Below are 18518 nucleotides of genomic sequence, written 5' to 3' on the forward strand. Positions count from 1 at the left end.
CCAAGGACGTAAGAAATAGGTGACCATCAAGCATTTCCTCGTATGTCTCATGCAATTTACGACGAGATATTCCGAAGGAGTGTCTCGAGCCACATTTGCAAAACATTGAACTAACAACAAATCAGAACGAGTGGAAAATTGTTACAAAGGATGATAGAACTGAACAAGCATTGTCCTCGGTTCGTAAAAAAAATCAAACGTTTCGACAAAAGGACATCTTTTCTTGTGGGTGCAGATGAAGAAGTCCCCTTGTCGAAACGCTGACTTGCTTGTGAAATGAGGCTCCCCCTCAACCCTTCTTGAGTTCCCTCTTATTGCAAAATATTAGTGCTTTACAGTAACCTTATGCATTATAATTAATGAAAATGTTTCTATATAATATAAGCTGCCTGTTTGACCCTATTCAAACTTGACATGCCAATATTAATGATTTCTTTCAAATAAACTAAGAAACCTCCGCTTTCAATATCTTTAATCTAATGTTATCAAACCTTCATTGTGGGCACAAACCTCGAGACTTGGAAAACACGAATGCAGAAAACAGGTACCACATATGCAAAAGCTAAGGACATAAGACAACTAGAAATACGGAAGTAGCAAAAATGCATGGCAGTCAATTGCAGGGATTAAAATTCCTTAAAGATTTGTAACTAGGGATGTCTGCACTTTTAAATAAATTTTTGAATAATTCGCCCCCTCCTGTATAATTTTACCTGGCAAATTTAGGCCAGGCTGCCCAACATTGTACACACAGTTCACTTTTACAATGCTTCATATAAGTTGTTTTTTACCTTATATTCCGCGATTTCCTTACGACTTGAATAAAAAGCTTCATGTGCATTTGAACAATCACCAATTGCTGAGTCCAAGAAATCGGGAGGTGCAATACTAAATGCATGCAGAAGTATATGAAACACCGCTATGAATAAGGTAGTATATATGCATCAATATGCCCAAGACATTTGTTGGTCACGAAGCAGGACTTAAGCATGCTCTTATATAAGCAGGAGAGCCACATAGGAGAGATGGCAGGTTAAAACCTATGGTTAGAGCTAAACGATAGCAGCAACATGCTGATACCAATTGTTTACATTTTGAATATCTATATTCACGCAGAACTAATAATATGAGAGGCAGTTCGCGTTTAAGTAAAACAAATGTAGTGTACAAAACGTGTTTGAGAAAAATACTTGCGTCAGGAGAATGGTATAGTTAGCTATATAACTTCAGGTTATTATGTTGTTTCCTGTATAGAGCAGCACATTAGGTTGCTCGGATACTGAATTCTGTCACAGAAGCCAGGAAATAAATGTTGCGTGCATTACAGGCATTTTTGTGTTCGCGGTTGCACTCTGCCATTATTAAAGTTTTATGTGACCTTACATGCAATGAACACAAAACTATGTAGCAAAGCGGCCCAAAACCGATGATACCACATGGTTTTATACAGCACCCAGCGGCACTTAGCTAACATGTGGAGCTTTAAGATCTGTATCAGGCGCCTCTGAGCTCCCAGATTTGTGTATACATCTTGAATTCTGGTGCTGGCGAAGACTCTTGAGAGTTCCTTGGACTGCCAGAAGATCAAATCAGTCGATATTGTCGACCATAAACCCTGGCTGCTCATTGGAGGGTCAAATTCTAAAGTTAAAGCTCAGCTACTTTGGTCATCTGATGAGAAGAGAGAGAGGAGTCGCTGGAGAAAGATTTGATGTTGGGAAAGGTTGAGGGTCGCCGGAGAAAGGGTAGGCAGCGAACGCGATGGTTAGATGGCATCCTCGAGGCACTGCAGATGAAGTTATGTGATGTTAGGAAGATAGTGAGAGACCGGAAAGCGTGGCGTGACATGGTCCATAGAGTCACCAAGAGTCGGACACGACTGAACGACTGAACTGAATATCTGCTACATGAGCTTCCCCATCTTTAAAGAACGCGTAAATAAATATATCTTAGACAGGATATCTGCAAAACTAAGATATAAAAAAGATACGCAGGAAATACTGTTAGCGAACAAAAAATAACTCATCATCATCAGCCCGACTATACCCACTGCAGGGCAAAGGCCTCTCCATATTTCTCCAGTTAACCCGGTTCTGTGCTAGCTGCATCCACTTGACCCCCGCGAACTTCTTAACCTCATCCGCCCACCCAACTTTCTGCCGCCCCCTGCTACGCTTTCCTTCTATTGGAATCCAGTTTGTTACCCTAAGCGACCATCGGTTATCCTCTCTTTGCCCTACATGTCCCGCCAATGCCCATTTCTTCTTCTTAATTTCCACTAGAATGTCGGTAACTTGAGTTATTTCTCTGATCCACTCTGCACGCTTCCTATCTCTTAATGCTACCCCTACCGTTTTTCGTTCCATAGCCCTCTGGGTTGTCCTCACCTTAATTAGAACTTTCTTGGTTAGCCTCCACGTTTCAGCCCCATAGGTGAGTGAGTACAGGTAAGATGCAACTGTTGTATACTTTCCTCTTGAGGGATACCGGTAAGCTGCTAGTCATAATCTGCGAGTGCTTGCCAAATGCGCTCCATCCCAATCTTACTCTTCTTGTTATTTCCTTTTCATGGTCCGGATCTGTGGTTACTACCTGTCCTAAGTAGACATAATCGCCTACTACTTCCAGTACTTCGCTACCTAATGTAAACTGCTGTTCCTTCCCGAGGCCGTTGAACATTACCTTAGTGTTCTGCATATTGATTTTCAAGCCTATCTTTCTACTTTTCCTGTCTAGGTCACGAATAAATATTTGCAGTTCATGCCCCGAGTTGCTTAGCAAGGCAATGTCATCAGCAAATCGCAGATTACTGAGGTATTCTCCATCTCTCCATCTACCCTTATCCCTAACTGCTCCCATTCCAAGTCTCTGAATACTTCCTCTAAGCAAGCTGTGAATAGTACTGGGGAGATTGTGTCTCCTTGCTTAACACCCTTCCTTATGGGAATTTTGTTACTTTCTTTAAGCAGAACTATGGTTGCTGTGCAGCTCGTACGTACGTACGGCTCGCCTACCCCCTGATTTCGCAATGCCTGCATCACCGCCGATCTTTCAACTGAGTCAAATACTTTTTCGTAATCAATGAATGCTATGTATAAGGGCTGGTTATATTCCGAGCATTTTTCTATCACCTGATTGATGGTATGGGTATGATCAATAGTAGGGTACCGTTTCCGAAAACCTGCTTGATCCTTTGCTTGATTGCAGTCTAAGGCGGTCCTGATTCTATTAGCGATTACCTTAGTAAATACCTTATACGTAACAGACAGTAAGCTGATTGGTCTAATTGTTAAGGTCCTTAGAGTCCCCTTTCTTATGAATAAGGATAATGTTTGCATTCTTCCATGGTTCCGGTACCATCGATGACACCAGGCACTGCGTATACAGGGTGGCCAGGTTTTCTAGCACGATATCACCCCCGTTTTGTATCAAATCTGTAGTTATCTGATCCTCTCCAGCTGATTTCCCCTTTTTCATAGTTTTTAATGCTTTCTTGACCTCCTCCTTCGCCACTGGTAGAAAATCTGACTGCTTTTCCCTGCCACCAATCTCGTTACGGTCCTGACTACATTGGCTGCTGTAGAGATCTGTATAGAACTCCTCGGCTACTTTGACTATCTTGTCCATATTCGCGATGGCGTTGCCCGCCTTCTCCCTTATCGCATACATGCGGTTTTTGCCTATGCCCAGTTTCTTCTTTACCGCTTTAAGGCTTCCCCCAGTATATACAGTATGCTCAATTTTCTCCATGTTATACTTCCTTATATCAGCCACCTTGCGCTTATTGATTAGCTTTGATATCTCCGGCCAATTCGATCTGGTCTGTTGGAGACCAAGCTTTCATACTCTGCCGTTTCTTAATCAAATATTTCGTCTCCTTAGACAGCTTACCGGTATCCTCTCTAACTATCCTACCGCCTACTTCTACCGCACACTCTGTAATGATATCTCTGAAATTATTGTTCCTTGCTTCTAAGGTAATGTCGCCATCCTCGGTTAGAGCTGAATATCTATTCTGTAGCGAGATCCTGAATTCTTCTGCCCTCCCCTTCACCACTAATTCGCTGATGGGTTTCTTTCTTACTAACCTGTTGCGTTCCTTCTTCAGATTTAGGCTAATTCGGGGCCTCACCATCCTGTGGTCACTGCATCGCACTTTCCCGATTACCTCTACATCTTGCACAATGGCGGGGGTTGAACACATTATGAAGTCAATTTCATTTTTAGTCTCCCCGTTCGGACGTTTCCATGTCCATTTCAGGTTCTTGCGTTTGCTGATGAAGGTATTCATGATTCGTAAGTTATTGCGCTCTGCAAACTCAACTAGTAACTCCCCCTGTTATTCCTAGAACAGATGCCATAGTCACCTACTGCCTGGTCTCCTGCCTGCTTTTTCACTACCTTGGCATTGAAGTCGCCCATTGGTACAGTATACTGTGCCTTTACTTTTCGCAGTGCCGATTCTAAATCTTCATAGAAGCTTTCAACTGCCTGGTCATCATAACTACATGTAGGTGCCTAGGCCTACACCCGCTATATACTTATTGACAACGAAAACTGCTCCTAGTTCTCGCCTCTCCGGTAAACCTCGAAAACACATGCCCATCCTTCAGTAGAGTATATGCCTCATTCGGCCTCCTAACCTCACTAAGCCCTATGACATCCCATTTCATGCCCTCTAGTTCCTCTAACAGTACTGCTAAGCTAGCTTCACTACCTAGGGTTCCAACGTTAAACGTTGCCAGGGTCAGTTTCCAATGGCGGCCTGTTCAGCGGAGCCAGAAGTTCTTAGCACCCCCTGCTGCGTCACAGGTCTGACCGCCGCCGTGGTCAGTTGTTCCGTAGCCGCTGGTGACTGAGGGCCGGGGTTTTATGGAGCTTATCATGAGAGGTTATGGCCAATTACTGCACCAGGGTGGCCAACTCCTGTTTTGGTGAGGGGTGCGTTGCCGGAGGTGTTCACCGGCATCACGTCGCACCCCAAACCTGTTTATGCAATTCCATCGACACGCGGATTTTTCTTTCTTTTTTTTTAGTGCGGTGGAGAATTGCGCGGCACCGGGATTTGAACCCCGGTCCTCTTGCATACGAGGCGGATGTTCTACCGCTACGTCACCGCTGCAGCCTATATGTCTGCATAAACGAGAAAAAAAGTGCCCAAAATTCACAACAAAAATAAAAATCAGGAACTCGTACTCTTATTTGTTACGCAATGCGTATTTTGGCATCTATGTTCAAGATAGACAATTTTTATAGTTTGAATAAATATGCAAGAGCACTTGCAGATGATTTTCACAAAACATTGAAAAAAAAAGTATAATACATGGCGCTCTCTCTTTTCACTTTAGATACCTACTCCCAAACCTGATCTCGGTATATTATCAACACTGCTCGTATGAAGCGTCATGTCCCGTACAGACTCTTATTTACCACGAATCCACTACTAATGAGCGCAAATTCAAAGCACCGACACAGGAAAGCTAACAGGGGACCATTAATGCAATTGCTTTTGTACCCACCTTGAAATATTCACCCTCAAAAGAGCGCTGCGTGGAATTAGTTAAACGATACCTATTCAGACAAAACCCGCGCAAAGTATACCTGGCATGTTGGAGAAATAAGTCCCCCCACACTGAATGCGCATTACATTTCAGGCACACAGATGCTAAAGCAGGGCAAAAAGTTGCACATGTTGGTAAATGCTCCTAATGGAAACTAAAGAGCCAAAAAAATGCAAGCACACTAAAAGAAGAGACCACACAGGAAAAGCGCTTGTCCTGGGCGGTCTATTCCTTCAGTGTGCCCGCCTTTTGTTATTTTCGCTCTTGAGTGTCCATTATGACCACATATGCTCATAATGGACACAATATACACATAACACACCCTTATATACAAATCAGCAAGTTTGCCGAAGCCTATGCAGCCTGTAAGTGTATGCGAGCAGTATTCAGAAAAAGTCAAGTACCCATAGCGGTTGTATGCAGCTACACCTTGGAGATTTGAGAGTGACACAGCGAGACGGTATTTATGGCTGAATAAATCAGTAATTCACTGCGTTCTTCCTAAACAGCAGTCCGAGCGGCTAAGTGCCGCGGTGTTTTGAGAATGCAATGAACTCTACCTATAGGGCTCCGTAAATATCAAACTGCACTAAAACGGAAAGTTGAGCCAGTTCGTGCAACTGACTTTCTTACACAATCGCCTGGTCAGACTCGGCCGTCTACTAATCATACTCTGTCGCTTTCATAGGAAGCGATTCGAAACACTTTGCGCACGTATGACAAGTGTACAGAAGAAGACTCGCAAAACAAAACCTAAACTCTCTTCGTAGAATGCACAATGACTCAGATTTCAAAACGAAGACAAAGCAAGCCAACGGCGACGGGTAGGGGCTCGTGTAACAAGAACGGATGAGTCCACATCAACAAGTGGTGGACAGCGGAAGGGGTAGTCAGGTAGCAGCAGCACGTAGTAATTCGCACTGCTTACACATTGCGCTCCAGCGCCGGCGCCAGTTTTATTTCTACTCAGTCACCCCACGAAGCTTTCCTCCAACACCACATAACTGTGACTTCGACAAATGTCGCGTGCTCTATTACCGCAAACACATTTCCTCAAACGTCTTTGTCCATCACGCGCGCCAAGTGCAAGTGTCACGCAAGGAAAAGGCTGCACATGTCACAGTGATAATACAGTAATTCATTGCCCGTGAAGTGATCACAAAAATTTTAAATACATACGCAATGAATCTCGTGCAGAAGGAACATGTTGATTGCCACGGCGTTCAATAAATTGAGCTGACTCGACGCTAAATTCAAGTTTTTTAGCTGTCGTTCTTGCGCCCGGGCGGATTGTTTGGCCGGTGCGCAGTACAGAAAAGCCGGTGCACGATTTGTGAGCCTTGCCTTGCTTAGACAGTTCATATCATCGAATACGTTTGCCATGCATAAGAGGAAACATGGCAGCATGGACATAAGCGCGCTAAGCTGAGCCGAGGGCACAACAGGCTCCATGATACCGCTTACAAACGATGATAGCAGCTTGCTCGCATTGAAACTACTGCGCTGCTCAAACACATTTAGGAGGCCATATCAGTAAAACATCTTGATATAAACTTACTGTCATGGCGCTGAACTTTGAACCCGTTTGAAACATAATCCATGAAGAAGACACCGCGTAACCGACGCAAAGCACCATGCGACGCACGTCTCATGCGCTGGCCGGCCATTCAAAATGGGCACATAGTTGCCTGCTGCTCAAATGAATTCCCGCTGTGTCTGCTCGGTCACAATAAAAAGCGAAAATAAAAACAGATTTGAAAGACGTTTCTCTACCATTCACTCACTTCGTCAACTGAAGTTTATTCTCGTATTCTTGAACAGTGATAAATTTGTTTTAATGCCTAAATAGATAACTGAGAGATTATAAACGCTTTTTTTTTAGTAAAACCAAAACCTAGACTTGACCGTTCATCGCATACTCATTGCCATTCCCCAAATGATGAGTATCGTGTACTGTCGGATTCTTTTTTCTGTGTTAGAGTTTTGACATTTGGCATGGAGAGCATCAATTGGTCATTGGCTCAGAAGCGTCTTGTATTTGAGGGTACAATATTCATGTTAAGATTTTAATTAGTAGCAGCTAGCCTACACGCGAACGGAAACGGGCAAGTTAAAAGGCGGTAGAAGTGTATGGCAAAGACAATATATTGTTACGGACGAGAAAAGAAGAAGCAGGCAGTGGCGCGGGCAGGAGCGCTCGCGCTAGGCCCGCCAACATTTTAATTAAACGTCGTCTCACGGTCATCGAACACCTTCTCTCTGTCCTCTGTTTCGTTTTCATCGGCTTGCCACTTCGTACCATTTGGTTAGAGGTGCGGGGTACTTCATCATCGCCCCCTCATCCTGGTCCCAAGCTTCGGCGCCTTGCGACTTCTTGTGCCGTCGGCTGAAGGTTAGGCAGCATCGCATGGCTGTTCCCCAGCCTGCCGGACCCAGCACGACCTTGCCATTCCTCCAACCCGTCCCCCCGCCCCGACCACAAGACACAACGAAGGAGAGACTGACCCGAGATGGCCACGCATGACCTCAAGACACAAGAAGAAACCCAAACAACCTTATGTGACCCCCCTGACTAGATGTGCCGACCAAATACCACACCACCCAAGACACCGCTACACTTCAAGACATCCTCCCCTACCTATGCCATGCGGTGCGTGCCTTGGCCTCCGCCATCAAGTCGTGGCAACGTGTGGCCCGAGAGTGTCCTGGGCCAATGTTCATCGGGAATCATCGTGCCGGCAAGCCGTTCTATTCTTCCTTCTTCCCCTTCTTCAAGCATCTAGACATGCCCATCATCATGTCATGGAATCATCAATATCGATAAACCTCCTCGTCCACAATAGGGACGATGGCTCGGTGGCCTCGGGTCATGTTACGGACGAGAAAGGAAGAAGAAGCAGGCAGTGGCGCGGGCAGGAGCGCTCGCGCTTGACCCGCTAACATTTTCATTAAACGTCATCTCACGGTCATCGAACATCTTATATCTGTCCTCTGTTCTGTTTTCGTCGGCTTGCCGCTTCGTAACAATATTTTGGACGTTAATAAAGGATAGCTTATGCAGCTCGTTCTGTCCATCGCAAAAGCAGTCGCCGGCGTTGTAGTCGTGTGTCTAGAATAATGGGGCGTAGCGTGAAACGTTGTACCAGTAATTTGTGGTTCTAGTGACTGATGATTGGTGAGTGAGAGGCAACGACAAGTTATTTATTTATTTGAATACCTTCAGGGTCTGTGGAGGCAGCACAGAAAGGAGTGGAATGCATGGAAAAAATACATATAACACAAGTGCAGCAATACAAAAAGATACAATGTTAATGAAACAATATATTTTTAGAAAAATAAATACAAAAACAAAAATGAGGTTCAAATGTTTTAAAATGCTCAGGCTGAAATCCCAATTCTTAATTATGCTAATTACAAAAATTCAGAATACGTAGTTTATTCTTTATTTCAAATAATTGAAAAAGACAAACTTCGAAACAGTGGATTGAAAGGTGTCACCTAAATTGCCCAGAATGAACAGCCTATTCATCATGTTCAATAAAACTTGGAGTGCATCATCATCATCAGCCTGATTATACCCACTGCAGGGCGAAGGCCTCTCCCATATTTCTCCACTTTACCCGGTTCTGTGCTAGCTGCATCCACTTGACCCCTGCGAACTTCTTAATCTCATCCGCCCACCAAACTTTCTGCCGCCCCCTGCTACGCTTTCCTTCCCTTGGAATCCAGTTTGTTACCCTCAGCGACCATCGGTTATCCTCTCTTCGTACTACATGTCCTGCCCATGTCCATTTCTTCTTAATTTCTACTAGAATGTCGGTAACTTGAGTTATTTCTCTGACCCACTCTGCACGCTTTCTATCTCTTAATGTTACCCCTACCATTTTTTGTTCCATAGCCCTGTGGGTTGTCCTCAACTTAAGTAGAACTCTCTAGGTTAGCCTCCACATTTCAGCCCCATAGGTGAGTACAGGCAAGAATGCAACTGTTGTATACTTTCCTCTTGAGCGATACCGGTAAGCTGCTAGTCATAATCTGCGAGTGCTTGCCAAATGCGCTCCATCACAATCGTATTCTTTTTGTTATTTCCTTTTCATGGTCCGGATCTGCGGTTACTACCTGTCCTAAGTAGACATATTCGCCTACTACTTCCAGTAGTTCGCTACCTAATGTAAACTGATGTTCCTTCCCGAGGCTGTTGAACAGTACCTTAGTCTTCTGCATATTGATTTTCAAGCCTACCTTTCTACTTTTCCTGTCTAGGTCATCAATCATTATTTGCAGTTCATCCCCCGAGTTGCTTAGCAAGGCAATGTCATCAGCAAATCGCAGATTACTGAGGTATCCTCCATCTATCCTTATCCCTAACTGCTCCCTTTCCAAGTCTCTGAATACTTCCTCTAAGCAAGCTGTGAATAGTACTGGGGAGATTGTGTCTCCTTGCCTAACACCTTTCATTATGGGAATTTTGTTACTTTCTTTATGCAGAACTATGGTTGCTGTGCAGCCACTATATATATCTTCCAGCACTTTAACGTACGGCTCGTCTACCTCCTAATTTCGCAATGCCTGCATCACCGCTGAGGTTTCAACTGAGTCAAATGCTTTTTCGTAATCAATGAATGCTATGTATAAGGGCTGGTTATATTCGGAGCATTTTTTTATCACCTGATTGATGGTATGGATATGATCGATAGCAGAGTGCCGTTTCCGAAACCCTGCTTGATCCTTTGCTTGATTGCAGTCTAAGGTTGTTCTGATTCTATTAGCGATTACCTTAGTAAATACCTTATACGTAACAGACAGTAAGCTGATTGGTCTGTAATCTTTAAGGTCCTTAGAGTCCTCTTTCTTGTGAATGAGGATAATGTTTGCATTCTTCCATGGTTTCGGTACCGTCGATGATACCAGGCACTGCGTATACAGGGCGGCCAGTTTTTCTAGCACGATATCCCCCCGGTCCTTCAGCATATCTGTTGTTATCTGATCCCCTCCAGCTGATTTCCCCCTTTTCATAGTTTCTATTTTTAATTTATTACAACTATCCTAATTCATTTGTTGTTCAGTTAAGCTGATATAAAACGTCTTTAAAAGCTGGGTCATAGCGGTCTGAAGATTCAATGGAAAAGTTTTCAGTGATTTGTTCAAAGACTCTTTTGTCTTATACAGTGGAGATTTTGAGAACCTTAGCTTTAGGTATGGCTACCTTTTTTAGCTTTAAGTTTTGCTATTAAATATTGCTTACTTCTGTTTTAAGTACTTTCGATACCAGCTGCAATGACATAACCAAAAGAGCCTTTAAGAGGTCCCTGTAAAACAATCTATTGGACGTTAATTTATTTCTGAACTAAAATATATAACTTCGAAAAACAGAACCAGGGAGAATTGTGGCTGATTACACGACTAGGCCAACGTCAATGACGCCCAACCCAGGAACGGGCGCCTAAGGGTTGCGCTCTAAAATGTTCCACTCTAAAATGTTCCACGACCGTTACCGTTGATACGTTTCTCCCACAAGGCTTTCCTGTAGGTTGCCATTGTGTTACAATGTGCAGTCACAAGGAATAAATCATCTCAATGAGCCCGTCGCGGTGGTACAGTGGTTAGGCCACTCGACTTTTGTGCCTAAGGATGAGGGATCGAATCCCCACCGCGGCGGCTCCTTCTCGATGAAGGGAAAAACATAGGCGCCCGTTAACTGTGCGGTACGTGAGTGCACGTTAAAGAACTCAGGTGGTGGAAATTCCCGGGGCCCTCCACTAAGGTGTCTCTCATAGCCTGAGTCGCTTTGGGAAGTTGAATCCCACATACCAACAAAATCATCTCAAAGACAATGCTTTGCTAGGGATATCGAGAGCCTGTTCGCGTTTGTATGATTTACCGTTCATGCAACTGATGCCCTGGCAACTGATGAAAGGCGAGGACGAAACGGGAATCAGAGTTGCTACTGAGACGAGAAGCTTCAGTAGGTGGTTACATCAGGCCAGCTTTTAATATTATTCGTTTCATCATCTGCTTTCTGCCTAATATTTATATAGATAAAAAGTTAATGCGTTTCTAAATTACTTTCTGTGTTTTTTGAGGAAAACCGAAACACATGAGGAGGTCCTATATAAGGTACTTCGAGAAAATTGCTCACATGCATCACGCGACAAGGTGGTAGCCCTGTGTAGCGTTTGTTTTCCAAAAGAAAGCTTTATTTTCTGGGTAGCTGCGGAATCATTGAAAGCTCTGCGCTTATTTTAGACAGTGTGTGCCATCGCAGCAGTGCAGACAACACTGATAGCCCGGCATTAATATTTTTCGGCAACTTTTCCGAAACGGTAATAAAGTTTGAACTTGCGCGCGCCGACCAAGGAAAAATGTGTACTCAAGATGTTGCAGCTCCCGTACGAGTGCCTTTTACGCAATGAACCGGCTCGCATAACGAAAGCTCTTTGACCAGCCAAGCGACCTTTCGTTCACTTCACTGGAATGCGCCACTTCTCTGGCGCACTTTGGGGGACGCTTTCACTTGAGCCAGCCATGTTGCCCTCTCTCCCGTTATCAACAATAATTCTATTCAGGACCGCATGCGGCTGCTGTCTGGTGAGCAGGGCTGCCTTATGACAGCACTTCACGGCCTATGTTGGTATGGGTATATTATGCTCAAAGATGCAGAGCTGAAGTTTCTTGACCTAGGACACTCCAAGAAAATAATCTGCCCGTTATCGATTACCACCATTTTCACAAAGGAAAATCGGCGATGTTATTGGCGAAAGTGTGGCAACATAGAGAACCACTCAAAGTTAATTTTAAGCTGAAATGCCAAGCGTTCGGAGATGTGCAGACCCATACCGGAGATGTCCAGCAACGACTGCTGCGCAGGCATAACAATCAAAGCCTTGATCAATCTTGTCAGAAACGGGCGGAGATACACATTAACGCTGCAGATCGTTACGTCTTATCATAACGACATTACTTGAATGCGGCCAGTACTTTGTTTATAATCCAGCAACGAATGCTTGCCCCGTTACGTAAAGGTGTGGACATACGCCTCCCACACTTTTTAGCGGTCGCCTAGCTCATAAAATCTTACACTGGAGGTTCTTGGATGTTAAGGAAAAGAACGTGACGCCTACTTTATAATCGTTCCGTGTTGCTTCAAAATTTAAGGAAGTTAATCCTAATTCTGAGCAACTGATACTCCCAAGCAGTTCCCAAGGACACATTGCGGAAAGAAACCGATAAACCCTCGATCATCTATATTTCAATCTTTGTAATGGTACAGGTAACCTGTGTTTTCTGTCAAGTGTGTTTTCTTCAAAAATACAATATTGAACTACCGGTCCACAGTTCAATTTCATGAATATTGTCACTTGCTGCCTTCCCTTGCGCAGGGTACGAATACGCGTTCGTCTCGTTCCCAGAGAGCGTGAAGGACTTGAACTACTCGCAGTTCTGGTGTGTCGCCTTCTACCTCCTCTTGAGCACGCTGGCCTTCAACGGCGTAGTGAGTATTCTGCATGCGCCAAAGGGAACACCTGCGCCTATGATACGATGCGAAGCTTTTTAAAATGCTGATCAGACTTAAATACTGAATGAGGTGGAATACCCATAAACAAGGATTATTGAAATTTCAGAAAGGGCTAACTACACCAGAGATGTCTGGGCCATATCTCGTTAGACTTTTTTTTTTTTCACGCCTCATTTATTTGCCTCTTTTCCACCATGGCAGTGGCTGCACCTCGTTAGCACTGATACGACTACGAAGAGTGTTAGTCGCTATATTACGTTTCTGTCGAGGGGCGTTCAATATAAATGCAATTGTGCTGAAAATAAAGGACAAGAAAAAGTAGTCGTTGGTGATAACTCCTCATGAAGATAAGAAATCAACGAAGATAGAGTAGATACAGTCACTACGCTTTCAGCATATTTTTTCAGCACCTGGGCATGGATTCAAATTTGACGAATAAAAAAAGTCTGCTAAACGAAAATTGCGGTTCGTGCCAAAGGCTTGTCAACCAATGTGTCTCACAAGGTTCACGTTTCGTAAGTCGGGAATACAATCACTTTTCCGGTCGAGAGTGATCCGCGCAACAGAAACTGCACTATTTTCTTTTTCGTCGCGGAAGGTTTGACGTCTGGATAGAGAAAATATATTTGACGCTTTAAACCAGAATTGCGCATTCACACTCATTCTACTTTTGTGTGTATCGCACTCTAAGCTCTCATAGAGCAGCGTGGCAGTGTGCATGTCCTTAGAGCTTTACTCCATTTAAAAAAAACTGTGCGAAGCACGAAGGTACACAAACAGCATGGTGAATTGAATATTCAATGTCAGACTGTCAAATCGAGAGATTAAATATTTTTACCCCTAACTTCAGGAAAAAGATTATTGGCTTCGACTGGAAAGAGGAACATATAAACAAATAGATCGTGCTCCATTTGAATTTCATATTATTTTATATATATCATGCATTGGTGTAGACTGTACAGTTGCTGACCTACCACCCGAACCGATACAAAATCTTGGGGGGGGGGGGGGGGGCTGGGAATTCTAAAAGAATGCTAAAAGAGTGGAAGAAAAATGGACATTGCACAGAAGGCAACACGACTAAAGCGCTTGTGTCGAGTTGGCCGTCTCTACAATGTCCGTCTTTTTCGTGCTCTTTTACCGTGAATACCTAACAGCCCAACTGCTCCCGTTGACGCTATTCTTCCTCCGCCAGGTGTCGTTTCTGGTGGCCGGATTATCGGCCTTCGAGGACAGCTTCGTGTCTCTGAGAGGGCGGAGGAAGTGCTTCGCTCTGGCAATCTGCACCACGTTGTTCTTGCTGTCCTTTCTTACAGCCACCAGCGTGAGTGAAGGTGGTCTGCAGCAGGCTTGGCAGTTAGTGCAGTTACCGTAAGCCGGAGACAATATGATTTTCTATTCTGGGCAAGTTTCCGGCATAAAAAATGTGAATGAATAAAACCGTACATGTGTTCGGATCTGATGCCAAGCGTAAAACTCGTCTGGAATGCCCTTTAGAAAGCTAGTTAGGATAGATTAGTTAGGAGCATCACATGGTAGCACATTCCACATACTACATACTTAGGCACGTCGTTGCTTCTGCCGCAAGAAAGGAGTTGATCGCTTCAAGGTGTGTGTGCTGCGATATAGCAACCCTTATGTGAACGCAGAAACATGATATAGAGGTTCTTACACACAATTAAACCGAATACGCTGGGATACTATTGAACGATTTCTGCTGACAAACGAGTAGATCCATCCTCCTAAGTTTACGGTATTGTACAGCAGCAGCAGACCAACAAAGAATTTTGTCACATGGCCGCAAGGAGGATGCAATTTGTGTCACCGGTGTAGCTACGGCTCCCCGGGGTCAAAGGGCTTGCATAATTCGGTCACGTTGCCGGACAGAAAAGCTGCTATTACGTTGCCATGAGGACGATTAAAAGTCTGCAAGTCTTAATTTTCCACTCTCCTCTTTCATGGGACTCGGTGCCGAGGGCAATAACAGTGGCTTAATGGCCGTGCATTACAGCTTAACACCGAAATACATTTTTACAAAAGTGGTCGTGGACGTTGCTATATTGGATACTGGGCTGTGCTCGTAACGCAAGGAAAGCTGAGAATTACATCCCCCAAACCCGCCCCACAGCCCAGTCAAACCAATTTCGCCTAGGCTCCTGAAAACGTCTATAGGCAACTAGTGGAAACTGAAGCAACAGAATTATTTTTCTGCTTATAAATGTTCACAAAGAACCATTAATATTATATACGCCAAACGCCACGCTACATAGTCAAGTTTTTCCTTCGTTCACTGTTTGCATTAATCAGTGTCTGATAAAGACCCCTTCTTTTCTGCTCAGCAGCCTAACGAATGTCTTTCTTCTGCCTGTTTAGATGCACAGGTATCATATGACGGTGCTCAAGTTAACGTAGGGGCTTGCATCATTCGGTCACGTTGCCGGGCCCGCTTGTGGTAATAGCAGACGATCTTTGTTCACAGCTATAAACAACAGGGGCCTGAATTATCGCTCTCAATGATAGCTGACAAGTATCAGAGTAAATAAGGGGCTTAGTTGGTAAACTGATGTTATAGTTTCGGATACCGCAATCGGATACCACAAGCGGATTTCAGCTACTGCCACCAATTTCCAATTGACCAGCACCGTATAATCGAAAACTGGGAAAATTCTATTATCACGTCTGTTTTGCTGACGTTTGGTTTTCTTATTCATTAATAAACGAAAGCCGAGTGCAATTCGTACTTGTAGAGATTGTAGACTGAGAGGAGTGCCGCTTAATTTCGGCCTCACGCACGTTCCGGTGGCTTTAGAAAAGGACATTTCAGCGCTCTGTATCCATCAAAATGAGTCCCTGACAATTTTGCCTTCAACGGCCACGAGCGTAGCGAAACAGTGCCATAAACAATAAAATATAAAGGTGAGCCCCTAGAACTAATGTAGAGGACCCGCTACTAGTAAGCTGCATTGCTGTCGAACGCAGTTATTAAATAAGAATGCAAAAGTGAAAACCACATAATTTCCTTCATTGTGGCACTACATAGTTGAACACTGTGCGCCTCTATATTGCAATAAGAGCACAACACTGACAAGCGCTACGAGGAATTTTTGTTACCAGTACCATATTGAAGGCAGTTGTTTCTGAGAAACAAAAGATATGAGCAGGGCACAGCAACCACGAACAATGTCAGGCCTTATACGATTTACGCTGTAGTGAATACCACGCGAAAAGCGCAAACGTTATGTGCTAGGCACAGATTTCCCGATAGAAGACAGACGTTAAGAACAAGATCACGATTGGGAAACACATTGTGCAGGGAGGCATATACATCATCATCCTGATCGACTCCGTCATATACCTCAACCTGGTGCCGTGGAGCGCGTTGGCTGAAGTCATACTCATCACCAACGGATACGGTGAGAAACACAGTTCTAACGCTGTCGTTTGGACTTTCCTTTTTTACGCTGTGAGCGCAGCCTGATCCGTTGAGTGGTTGAGTTCCGTACACGCTGAGCGATAAAAGTAGCCAGGAATGAAAGGTAAGGAAATCGCGGTGGAGAGCGATAACGGAAAGGAGGGAAATAAAGGAACGCTGTCACTGAAAGTGAAAGAAGTGAAAAAATAATTCAAAAGCGGGGAAGGGAGAATTAAGCTCTGCTTCTAAGGCTATGGCGGGGTAGTTCTAAAGGCTCCAGCTGGCTCCTCTAGCGGACCACTGTTCACGTATATGCTATTCGCCACTCGCTTATTTACTATGCTTATTAGCATGTCATATTCTAACACGTATAAAAGATCATCTGAAATAGATTATAAGGCCCCGCTTTAAAAAAATCAAACCAATCGTGCTTGCCGACCAGTCAGTTCCTGGCGCTATCACCCACCAACCTACCAGAGTAATGTCATTCTGATTTTTTTTTTTTTTTTTGCAGAGCGGGGTTCTTCGTTCTGTCGCGTTAAAGCTACCTATTACACTGACTCGAGACAAAAAATACCTGATGGAAAACACGCAGCTGAACAGAAGACACAGAAGCAACACACACAGAGAGACGAGGACGATATGCTACACTGACAACCTAATTATTTACAGGCAGACTTTCATAACCTGTGTTGCTTTGGGACGTTAAACCCCCCAAAATAAACGAAACTAATTAATTACATCCGCGTAGCTCAGCTACTTTGGTCATCTGATGAGAGGAGAGGAGTCGCTGGAGAAAGATTTGATGTTGGGAAAGGTTGAGGGTCGCCGGAGAAGGGGTAGGCAGCGAACGCGATGGTTAGATGGCATCCTCGAGGCACTGCAGATGAAGTTATGTAATGTTAGGAAGATAGTGAGAGACCGGAAAGCGTGGTGTGATATGGCCCATAGGGTCACGAAGAGTCGGACACGACTGAACGACTGAACTGGAACTGGTACCTTCTATTTTTACTTCATCTACCTAAAGCTAACTTCTTGTTTCACTTCATTGTCCCGCCAGTAATTAACGTAGGAAATCTGTCTCCTTCTTTAAGAGGAGTACAGAAGGCTTACTAAAACATCGCTTACCAGACACTTTTACCGGTCAGGCATCTAAAATCTGTCGCGTCAACTTATATTTATTCGTTTTTAAAACTTGCACGCTATGAAGTTCAGCTGGACATTTTTGTTGTTTGCATATGCTACAATTTTTGCAGTGTACCGCAAGGTTGGTACCAGACTTGTCGGATATTGCTGCGGCATGCTCTCTAATCCTTCATTCCCACCTCTCCCGGTCTGACCAATGCACTGCGTCTCACAGAACAGAGTAATGTGATACGCAAAATCTTGAATACATTCAGAGTACTCCGTTCGTTTCGCAGTTCGGCATCTTGGCTTGTTTTCTCGCCCATTCTCCTGCGCACACATACTTTTTGCTCTTTTTGGAGCGTTGGAATGATGTGAATTCTGTGTCTTTGTCCGATCTTTTCCATGTTATAGGGTAAACCATGAACATAGGGTAGCAGGGACTACTTTTTTTGCGCCACAACCTCGGTTCCTCTCCTTCACTTGTTCTGCTGGACTAGCCTTTCTGCTATGCTGCAAATTAAACATTAGTAAATGATGCTTCCAGAAGCCTGTCAGTCTGGCTTAAGATGCTTTGCTTCATACATGATGGCAGGATATGGTAAAAACGGACATCAAAGCCGCCTTCGCAATGCCTCTTTCTACCCTCTTGGAATGGCTCGATGGATAAGGGAAGAAATGGCTTGTTCGTTCGAGGCCGGTAACTCCAACATAAATGCCCCGCCATGAATTAGAGGTCCAAAGCTAGGAACCGCAAGGCGCCATCTCCTTGAAGCTCCCGTTAAAATCTGAGATCAGAGCACCTTTTTTTTTTTTCGAAAAGTGGAAAGAGTTATATCTCTGACTTGTTCCACCTCATTTCCTTCTTCTAGATCACACAGCACAAAGAAGCTCGTTTGCAAGG

At 44.2% G+C, this 18518-nt stretch overlaps 1 protein-coding gene across 1 annotated transcript in view; it reads left to right on the forward strand.

The window, feature by feature from the left end:
* The window catches only part of LOC146193945 (sodium-dependent noradrenaline transporter-like), a 132436-nt gene that overhangs the window by 36336 nt on the left and 77582 nt on the right, over window positions 1-18518 (forward strand). Inside the window, exons 9-10 of the mRNA XM_084602901.1 lie at window positions 12941-13053; window positions 16391-16490. Coding sequence (XP_084459027.1) covers window positions 12941-13053; window positions 16391-16490 — 213 coding nt within the window. The remainder of the gene's footprint in view (window positions 1-12940; window positions 13054-16390; window positions 16491-18518) is intronic.

The sequence above is a fragment of the Amblyomma maculatum genome, chromosome 4 (assembly GCF_055883805.1).
Source record: "Amblyomma maculatum isolate TAMU_Amacu chromosome 4, ASM5588380v1, whole genome shotgun sequence".
In the NCBI taxonomy this organism is placed as follows: Eukaryota; Metazoa; Arthropoda; class Arachnida; order Ixodida; family Ixodidae; genus Amblyomma; species Amblyomma maculatum.